This window comes from Nannobrachium achirus (genome assembly GCF_963921795.1).
Source record: "Nannobrachium achirus genome assembly, chromosome: 13".
Taxonomy (NCBI): domain Eukaryota; kingdom Metazoa; phylum Chordata; class Actinopteri; order Myctophiformes; family Myctophidae; genus Nannobrachium; species Nannobrachium achirus.
The window spans coordinates 280,747-291,614 of NC_137833.1; the positions used below are offsets into that span (position 1 = coordinate 280,747).

Consider the following 10,868-nt stretch of genomic DNA (forward strand, 5'->3'; position numbering starts at 1 on the left):
CGTTGGGCGTGCACGCGAAGTGAAGCTCCGCCATAGTAAATCCATTGAGAGGCCCATAAAGAGACTTCATTTACTCAAAAAGAGACATTTTGATCCCAAGGCTGGCATGTTTACAGTACAAACTGCACTCGGCTGGGCGCGGCCATGACACTTTCTGGGCCCACACTGTCATGTGACTAGATGACGTAAACGTTGAAGTAAAGTGACAATCCATCTGCGCAAAAACAACCCGGCCCTTCAAAATAATAGCGGCGGCCTACGGAGGAAGAGGCGCGGCACCAAGCATCCCTTCAAAGTAAGAGGCAGTAGAAGTGTTAATATACATACCAGTAAGACTCCCTAATCGGGAGATAAGCGACCGTCAGGTCACATACACAAACTTTAGAAGGCAGTCATAGCCAATCAGGAGGGAATATGGGAAATGGGACATGGATCGGGGCAACGGCGGCAGAGATATGAGTTGGGCAAAAGTGTGACGTGACGGACAGACTGACAGACAGACAGACTGACTGACTGACTGACAGCCGGTGGAGGTTTTGTATAGTAACTAATAAGAAACTGCCTCTACACCTTGGTAAAACAGAATCCATTCTCTAAGTAAGATAAATGTAAACCATTTCAAGGTCAAAGTTGATGACAGAAATCTCTAGCAAGGAAGAGATTATCTACTGTATGTGGACTGTATATTGATTATCTATTCATGAGAAACACCTGTCTGGGGACAGCATGGTACCTGAAAGCTTTTAGTTTTAGTCTAATTTTAGTCGACTAAATATCATAAAATTTGGTTGGTTTTACAATTGGTTGCGTGCTGAAAATAGCCGATCTACAATCTCACAACGCGTCGCGCTGCAGTGTTGATTTTGTCTACTAAAACTATGACGATCTACAAGCTGAGCTTGTAGATCGGCTTGTAGATCGTTGTGAGCTTGTAGATTGGCTATTTTAGCTTGTAGATCGGCTATTTTTTTTACCCTAATTCTTAGCCCCACCCCTTGTTTCCCCTATCCTGTACATAGTGTTTTTATTGATTGATTGATTGATTGAAGACTTTATTAAAAGTTTGCATAGCAAAAGGTACAGTTTCATGACGGCACTGGTACAAGGTCTATCCTAGAAAAGACTACGCTTATTTCCATAGGAAACCATTGAAGTATCTCATATAACATTGAATGACAGACGGATAGAACACAGTACTATGCTGTAGATATAGTCAGTAAAAAAAGGGGAAAACTATTTAAAAATAAAAAAATAAAAACATACAGTAGGTAAATACAAAGAAGGGTCAGGGGAGGCTGGGCTAGGTTTGTTATTGCCAGTTCCGAACGGCTGCCGCCTGTAAGTGGTTTTTCAAGGCGATTTTAAAGGATGCTAGTGATCCACACTCCTTTAAGGCCTTCGGTAAGGCGTATAGCATAATAGGCCGGGAGCCAATTCTGAAATTGGCACAAATTGGTACCACCCAAGGTGACCGTACATTTTTTACATTTTTGACTTCCTACATGTCTCTAGTTTACATTTTGGTATGATAACCCTTTCTGAGACCCAGCTTAATTGATGTTATCAGCCGCTAGAGTCGGTCTCCCATCGACTTTCCATACAGGAGGAAAATACCCAGAAAAGTTTTTTTTTCTGGGTATTTAAGTGGGATGTGAGGGGTCTAACTAGGGGTTTGTCATGATGCTGAATCCATTGCAGGCATTTGTTTTGCACAAAAAACATTCAGTGGGCTAGAAATGGCCTCAGAAAACAATACACGTATGGGTGAGTATTCATGTTAGTCGGAGGCCTTAGGGTTTTTTTCCTCGTGCTAATCAGTCTAAAAGTGCAAAATTTTGCACAGATGTAGCTCATGGCATGCTCTAATGATTTAGCTAGGGCGCCCGAGTCTGCGACATTCGGGGTCGCCACAGCGGCCAAATCAAGTTGGGCTCCCATGGACTTGTGATGAAAAGTGATGAGTCATCACTTTTCAGAGTTTTGTGGGTGCTGTGGTGACCCCGAAGGTCGCCGACTCGGGCGCCCTAGCTAAATCATTAGAGCATGCCCTGAGCTACATCTGTGCAAAATTTTGCACTTTTAGACTGATTAGCACGAGAAAAAAAACCCTAAGGCCTCCAACTAACATGAATACTCACCCATACGTGTATTGTTTTCTGAGGCCATTTCTAGCCCACGGAATGTTTTTCGTGCAAAACAAATGCTTGCAATGGATTCAGCATCATGACAAACCCCTAGTTAGACCCCTCACATCCTACTTAAATACCCAGAAAAAAAAAGTTTCCAGGGTATTTTCCTCCTGTATAGAAAGTCGATGGGAGACCGACTCTAGCGGGTGATAATATCAATTAAGCTGGGTCTCAGAAAGGGTTATCATACCAAAATGTAAACTAGAGACATGTACGAAGACGAAAATGTAAAAAACGTACGGTCACCTTGGGTGGTACCAATTTGTGCCAATTTCAGAATTGGCTCCCGGCCTATAACTGCGATATTATTGAATGTGTTCTTTGCTTGCTATTTGTTATGTCCATGAATTGAATACCAAGGACTTCCGACGTAAACAAGACCGTATAAGGACATCCTTAGTTCTCTTCAATGTCGTCATTTAAAGAACAGCATCCCAGTGAACATTTTGATTTGTTCAAATCACCAGTTTAGAAGAGACGGGAACTTAAGTACCGTGTTTATAAAAAAAGAAATGAAAAAAAAAATCACAGCAACTCTCTCTCTCTCTCTCTCTCTCTCTCTCTCTTTCTCTCTCTCCCTCCCTCCCTCCCTCCCCCTCTCTCTCTCTCTCTCTCTCTCTCTCTCTCTCTCTCACTCCCTCCCTCCCTCCCTCCCCCTCTCTCTCTCTCTCTCTCTCTCTTGATCTCTCTCTCTCCCTCCCTCCCTCCACCCCCCTCTCTCTCTCTCTCTCTCTCTCTCTCTCTCTCTCTCTCTCTCTCTCTCTCTCTCTCTCTCTCTGTAATGAGTGTTGGGTTTTCAACATATTTCTCATTCTCCAGCGTTCAGTCAGCCTGTCATTAAGCAGCGCAGTCATTTCTGCTTCCCAGACCACTAACCCTGCTAGCGGTTTGAGCGCCGCTAGCTTCTCAAGCTCTGCTAGCTTAGAGCGTTCAGCGCGCCCGGCTCCATCTGTCCGTTTGGCGGAACCACAGGGGGGCGGGGCTTAAAGGCATATTCCACTTAAAAAAAACATATCGTCTACTCAGGCTTTTGTGAACATCCTAGGAAGGGGCCCTGGATGGGGACACCCTAGGAACGGGCCCTGGATGGGGACACCCTAGGAACGGGCCCTGGATGGGGACACCCTAGGAACGGGCCCTGGATGGGGAACGTCTGATCAAATGAATATCAAATATCTAAATACTGAATCAAGCAAATTAAAACCTCTCCAGGGTGTTCACAAGAGCCTGAGTAGAGCATGATAAAACAACCAACTTTTTTTTCTAAGTGGAATATCCCTTTAAAGGCAGCTGACCACACAATAGCAGGGTGGGGCCAGCCGTGGTCAGGGGGGGCGGGACTTAATGTGGCGAGCCAGCGGGGAGCGATGGAGGATGGAGTTTCTGTGGTCGACGCTCAAAGGCTCCGGTTTGGACCAGTTTTTACCATGTTTGGACATAAAGTAAATCCGTCACCGTCGAGGAGAAAACCTCGTATCTGCAAGTTTCAAATCCCTTACGCTTTTTAAAGTAAAGTAAAGCCCTGCTTCATCATACAAGACTAGTGAAAATAGCACACAACGCCTCGCCTTGTGAGGCGTTGTGTGCTTGTAGATCTGCTATTTTCACTAGTTTAAAACATTTTTAAAATGATAAATACAAAACGAACGGTTTTGGACCAGATTTCACAAAGAAATGAAGTGCTGGAAAAAAAAGTATTCTCACATTCTTTTTCTTATTTTTAAGTAAAAGTAGGGATAGGACTGTAAATCACTGTAAATCGCTCTGCATTAAGAGTTTCTACTCAATGCCTAAACTAATGCCTAAAATGCCTAAACTTATTCGAGTACTAAATTATTGGCTTCAAAATATACCGCTACTTAACAAAGTAAAAGTCTTCATAACTCAGAATGTCTCAAGTTTTCGAAATCAAACGCGCGATCTACAAGTTCACAACACGTCGCTTGTGTAGATCTGCCTAATAATGTAGCTGGTTATAATGTAGTGTTAATGCATGTTATGTAAAAACAGTCTAAATCTAAAAATACTTTTCCAATAATAAATATCTGCCCATGAGATGTAATGGAGTAGAAGTAAAAGTACTCGGAGTAGTGGAGTAGGCTAGTAAGTAAAAGTACTGAAGATGGGAAATATACTCCAATAAAGTGACACAAATACATCACCGTTGTACTCGAGTAAAACTACTTTGTAGTTTCATTCCCTCAAGAGCATCTGCTGCATCTGAAGGACATTTTTATTTCTCTCATAACAGCGTGTGTGTGTGTGTGTGTGTGTGTGTGTGTGTGTGTGTGTGTGTGTGTGTGTGTGTGTGTGTGTGTGCGTGCGCGTCCGTGCGTGCGTGCGTGCGTGCGTGTGTGCGCGTGTGCGCGTGCGTGCGTGCGTGCGTGCGTGCGTGCGTGCATGCGTGCGTGCGTGTGCGTGTGCATGTGTGCGTGTCAGAGGTTTTGTGGTGACTCTGAATTGCTTCCAGTCTCAACAACATGTTTTATTTTCTCCGTCGTCAGAAAGACTTTTCTACTCATTAAATCTCTCTCTTCTGACTGGGTTCAACCAGCTGACTGGAGGACATTAAATGTTCTTCTGTTCTGAGGATGACTGGAGGACATTAAATGTTCTTCTGGTCTGAGGATGACTGGAGGACATTAAATGTTCTTCTGGTCTGAGGATGACTGGAGGACATTAAATGTTCTTCTGGTCTGAGGATGACTGGAGGACATTAAATGTTCTTCTGTTCTGAGGATGACTGGAGGACATTAAATGTTCTTCTGTTCTGAGGATGACTGGAGGACATTAAATGTTCTTCTGTTCTGAGGATGACTGGAGGACATTAAATGTTCTTCTGTTCTGAGGATGACTGGAGGACATTAAATGTTCTTCTGGTCTGAGGATGACTGGAGGACATTAAATGTTCTTCTGCTCTGAGGATGACTGGAGGACATTAAATGTTTTTCTGCTCTGAGGATGACTGGAGGACATTAAATGTTCTTCTACTCTGAGGATGACTGGAGGACATTAAATGTTCTTCTGGTCTGAGGATGACTGGAGGACATTAAATGTTCTTCTGTTCTGAGGATGACTGGAGGACATTAAATGTTCTTCTGTTCTGAGGATGACTGGAGGACATTAAATGTTCTTCTGGTCTGAGGATGACTGGAGGACATTAAATGTTCTGGTCTGAGGATGACTGGAGGACATTAAATGTTCTTCTGTTCTGAGGATGACTGGAGGACATTAAATGTTCTTCTGTTCTGAGGATGACTGGAGGACATTAAATGTTCTTCTGGTCTGAGGATGACTGGAGGACATTAAATGTTCTGCTCTGAGGATGACTGGAGGACATTAAATGTTTTTCTGCTCTGAGGATGACTGGAGGACATTAAATGTTCTTCTACTCTGAGGATGACTGGAGGACATTAAATGTTCTTCTGGTCTGAGGATGACTGGAGGACATTAAATGTTCTTCTACTCTGAGGATGACTGGAGGACATTAAATGTTCTTCTGGTCTGAGGATGACTGGAGGACATTAAATGTTCTGCTCTGAGGATGACTGGAGGACATTAAATGTTCTTCTGGTCTGAGGATGACTGGAGGACATTAAATGTTCTGGTCTGAGGATGACTGGAGGACATTAAATGTTCTTCTGTTCTGAGGATGACTGGAGGACATTAAATGTTTTTCTGCTCTGAGGATGACTGGAGGACATTAAATGTTCTGGTCTGAGGATGACTGGAGGACATTAAATGTTCTTCTGGTCTGAGGATGACTGGAGGACATTAAATGTTCTTCTGGTCTGAGGATGACTGGAGGACATTAAATGTTCTGGTCTGAGGATGACTGGAGGACATTAAATGTTCTTCTGTTCTGAGGATGACTGGAGGACATTAAATGTTCTTCTGCTCTGAGGATGACTGGAGGACATTAAATGTTCTGTTCTGAGGATGACTGGAGGACATTAAATGTTCTTCTGGTCTGAGGATGACTGGAGGACATTAAATGTTCTTCTGGTCTGAGGATGACTGGAGGACATTAAATGTTCTGCTCTGAGGATGACTGGAGGACATTAAATGTTCTGCTCTGAGGATGACTGGAGGACATTAAATGTTCTGTTCTGAGGATGACTGGAGGACATTAAATGTTCTTCTGCTCTGAGGATGACTGGAGGACATTAAATGTTCTGCTCTGAGGATGACTGGAGGACATTAAATGTTCTTCTGGTCTGAGGATGACTGGAGGACATTAAATGTTCTTCTGCTCTGAGGATGACTGGAGGACATTAAATGTTCTGGTCTGAGGATGACTGGAGGACATTAAATGTTCTTCTGGTCTGAGGATGACTGGAGGACATTAAATGTTCTTCTGGTCTGAGGATGACTGGAGGACATTAAATGTTCTGCTCTGAGGATGACTGGAGGACATTAAATGTTCTGCTCTGAGGATGACTGGAGGACATTAAATGTTCTGCTCTGAGGATGACTGGAGGACATTAAATGTTCTGCTCTGAGGATGACTGGAGGACATTAAATGTTCTGCTCTGAGGATGACTGGAGGACATTAAATGTTCTTCTGCTCTGAGGATGACTGGAGGACATTAAATGTTCTTCTGCTCTGAGGGTTACGGTCTGAGACTACTGTCCAAATGAGGGACACGGTGTCTTATCAGTTAACAGTTCAGAAGTCATGGTTGAAGTCATCAGAACATTAACAGTTCAGAAGCCATCAGAACATTAACAGATCAGAAGATATGGTTGAAGTCATCAGAACATTAACAGTTCAGAAGACATGGTTGAAGTCATCAGAACATTAACAGATCCGAACACATGGTATGGTATGGTATGGGTTTATTGCTTAGTCCCCGAAGGGAAACATGTTTTGCCACCAGAGCGAATACAAATACACAAAAACAATGACAACATATAACAAACATACAAATACACAACAAGTAACAATAACAAACTTTACAAATGACATGACACCCTCCCAAAAAAAAGCTAGCAGTGTACGTTAACGTTAAGGAATCTAACAGCAGCAGGAACAAAGGATTTCTTCATTCGCTCAGTAGATATTATAGGCATCAAGAACCTGTTGCTAAACTTGCTACGCAGATCCTTAAATACCTTATAGAGAGGATGGCCTTCGAAGGAAAGAATAGTGTTCAATTCGGTCCTCATTCGCTTGGCTATAGTGATATCCAAAGTATCCTGAGGGAGGCCAATCACTGAGCCAGCCTTTTTAATCAATTTATTGATTGATGGTTGAAGTCATCAGAACATTAACAGATCAGAACACATGGTTGAAGCCATCAGAACATTAACAGTTCAGAAGGTATCAGAACATTAACAGTTCAGAAACCATCAGAACATTAACAGTTCAGAAACCACCAGAACATTAACAGTTCAGAAACCATCAGAACATTAACAGTTCAGAAACCATCAGAACATTAACAGTTCAGAAACCATCAGAACATTAACAGTTCAGAAACCATCAGAACATTAACAGTTCAGAAACCATCAGAACATTAATCTCAGCCTCTGAGTGAAGGTTTAAAGGAGCCTCTGAACCCTCTAACCCTAACCCTAACCGACTCATCAACGCCTCATCATCGTAACTCTTTAACTCACCGAGGCGTCTCGTCAACCTCTACGACGTCGTCCAGTGCTGTCGCCCAGATTGACAGCTTGATAAAGGTTTTGTGCTGTCGCCCAGATTGACAGCTTGATAAAGGTTTTATACTGAACCGTAGCTTGTGGTCTGCGGCCGCCGTGACTGAAGAAAGAACTCAAATTCCCATAATACAAAGGGAGATAACTCAATTAGGAGATGGGGTTTTGCATACAGGCCAATGTTATGAAAATTATCTTGTAATCTAACTCCAGATCACGTTCTTGTTCACAACGAGTCCTTCTCTACCGACCGCAACAAAAGCTATTGTTCTGTTCTGGGTGAAAGAAAATAAGATCGTAAGCGGAAGTAATGGGATTACATTTGGACCGGTGGTGTGTTCATCTATGCCTTGAAAATAAGCAAAGAACTCCTGGCTGTGGAGAATGGGTTAGGATGTTTGGATCTTGTAAGGATGGGTTAGAATAATAGTTTAATCTGCTGCTGTCCTGCTCTGATAAACAAACAGCGTCGCAGATCAAAGCGTTGGACGGTGTCACATTTAAACCCTTCCTCCTGCAGCCAGAAACACAACATCTGGTTCCAAGATGGCTGCCAACTGGACCAATCAGAGACACTCGCTATTCTGCCAGCAGTCAACAGTGTGTGTGTGTGTATCTGTGCGCGTGCGTGCGTGCGTGCGTGCGTGCGTGCGTGTGCGTGTGTGTGTGTGTGTGTGTGTGTGTGTGTGTGTGTGTGTGTGTGTGTGTGTGTGCGTGCACAGCGTATCATTAAGTTGTGGTGGTCCAGGCGTGCGCTGCTCATAAAACACCCTGGCAAACATCAACATTCTAACTTTAGTTCCACCCAAAGGCAGACTGAGAGAAACCCTCCCCCCAAAACAACAGGATGTGTGTGTGTGTGTGTGTGTGTGTGTGTGTGTGTGTGTGTGTGTGTGTGTGTGTGTGTGTGTGTGTGTGTGTGCGCGCGCGGCCTGACGCACACACACACACACACACACACACACACACACACACGCGCACACACACACACACACACACACACACACACACACACACACACACACACACACACACACACACACACGCTATTTGCATTTCATGGAAATGTAAATAGCTGAAACCATGTCCCACATCTTAATGGTTGTCATGTATACAGGGGACTCTACATAAGTAGGCATGACAGAATAGTAGATTTGATATCAAAAGATATCTCTTCTATTTTTACGTCCTCCATCATGCTGTATAATCATTCTACTGTGAAGCCGAGCATGTTTAGCCTTTGTAATGATGATTCTGTGTTCTCTAACATTACAGCTAACACTCCTGATGTCATTGTTGTTAATGAAACCCATAGGGAGGTGTTTATTCTCCAGGTCGGCTGTACCTTTGACTACAGCTTAGAGGAAGCTTTCTTAACCAAAGAGTTAAAATATCACCAGCTAGAGCAGACCATCTCACAGCTAGGATACAGATTGTTTTTTATCTTTGACAGCCGAGGGCACAAGTTGGTTGTGAGGGGCCTTCAAATGGCCGTCCTCTCCTAAAGGAGGGCCAAACAGTAACAATACTGTATGTCAACCATACTGTATGTCAACAATACTGTATGTCAACCATACTGTATGTCAACCATACTGTATGTCAACAATACTGTATGTCAACCATACTGTATGTCAACAATACTGTATGTCAACAATACTGTATGTCAACCATACTGTATGTCAACAATACTGTATGTCAACCATACTGTATGTCAACAATACTGTATGTCAACCATACTGTATGTCAACCATACTGCATATCAACAATACTGTATGTAACAATGTTGATTGTTCATGTGGTCATAAATGTGTGTGTGTGTGTGTGTGTGTGTGTGTGTGTGTGTGTGTGTGTGTGTGTGTGTGTGTGTGTGTGTGTGTGTGTGTGTGTGTGCAGGGGGACACCATCAGGACACCAAAGTGCGTGTCAGCATCAAAGTGAAAGACGTCAATGACAACGCACCGGAGTTCGCCACCAACAACGAGTTCTTCATATGTGAAAGTATCCAGCCAGGAAAGGTATGTGCGTGTGTGTGTGTGCCTGTGTGTGTGTGTATGTGTGTGTGTATGTGTGTGCGTGTGTAACCCTAACCCTAACCCTGGAGCAGACATCCCAAGTCTCCCGGAAATCAGCATCTCCTCCCGGACACCCGCGAGTGGCACTGAACCTCCCGGAAATCCCAGCCGCTCCCGCAAATGCTTGCCATATCCGCCTGGATCCCATCTAGAACCGGATCTGCGACCCGCGATGCAAATAAATGTGTTCTCATTCGTCATCGAACTGTCAATCTGTCAAATTAATGATTTGTAATTCGCTGTGGGAGATGTGGGCGTCTAAAAGTGACCAACCACTGGTCTCAGATGCAGAGACTGGGCTCTCATTAAGCGTGAAGGATATATTCAACTCATAACAGTAAACAGACAGGTTTTGACAGCTGCTTAATATGAATAAAATAACAGTGCTTTACAACTGTCGGTTCTTTTTCGCTGGACATACAACTGGACATAAAGCTGCAGTGCGTCAGCCTGTGCGACGCACGGCAGCCTCCAGGCCACCGGCTTCGACTGCTCTCTTCGCATTCAATCCGACTTTTTCACCATTTCTCAGACGTTTGAATGCAGAGAATATGCACTGGGTATCCACGGAGGAGTATCCTCCGTGGATACTTTGAAGTACGCATGCGCCGATATCTCTCGCCTTGAATATTAGTCCCCTCAGGGGAATCGAACCCAAACCGTGGGTTTGTTGCATCCGTGCTCTACTGACTGAGCTAATGAACGGATGAAGTGACTCCTTTTTTGTGCATTTATCTATGACGTGGATATCTATGACGTGGATAGTGGGGTAGATGTTGATAGTGAGGGACTGAATATTTACTATTCTGTCCATAACGGCACATAACTCGGTAACGCGGCTGAGTGGGATTGGGCGCCGTTCGCACCGCTCGTCGCGGCAACTCGGCTCGCTAGCGCTCGCCTCGGTGGCGACTCACGGGGCTCATCGGCGCCCAATACCGCGCCG

General features: G+C 44.0%; 1 protein-coding gene across 1 annotated transcript in view; it reads left to right on the forward strand.

Moving 5' to 3' along the window:
* Window positions 1-10,868, forward strand: part of LOC308296723 (cadherin-11-like) — a gene marked incomplete at both ends in the record, with an annotated part of 101,956 nt that overhangs the window by 73,003 nt on the left and 18,085 nt on the right. Inside the window, 1 exon segment of the mRNA XM_080740051.1 lies at window positions 9,744-9,865. Within this exon segment, the coding sequence (XP_080596177.1) occupies window positions 9,744-9,865 (122 nt within the window).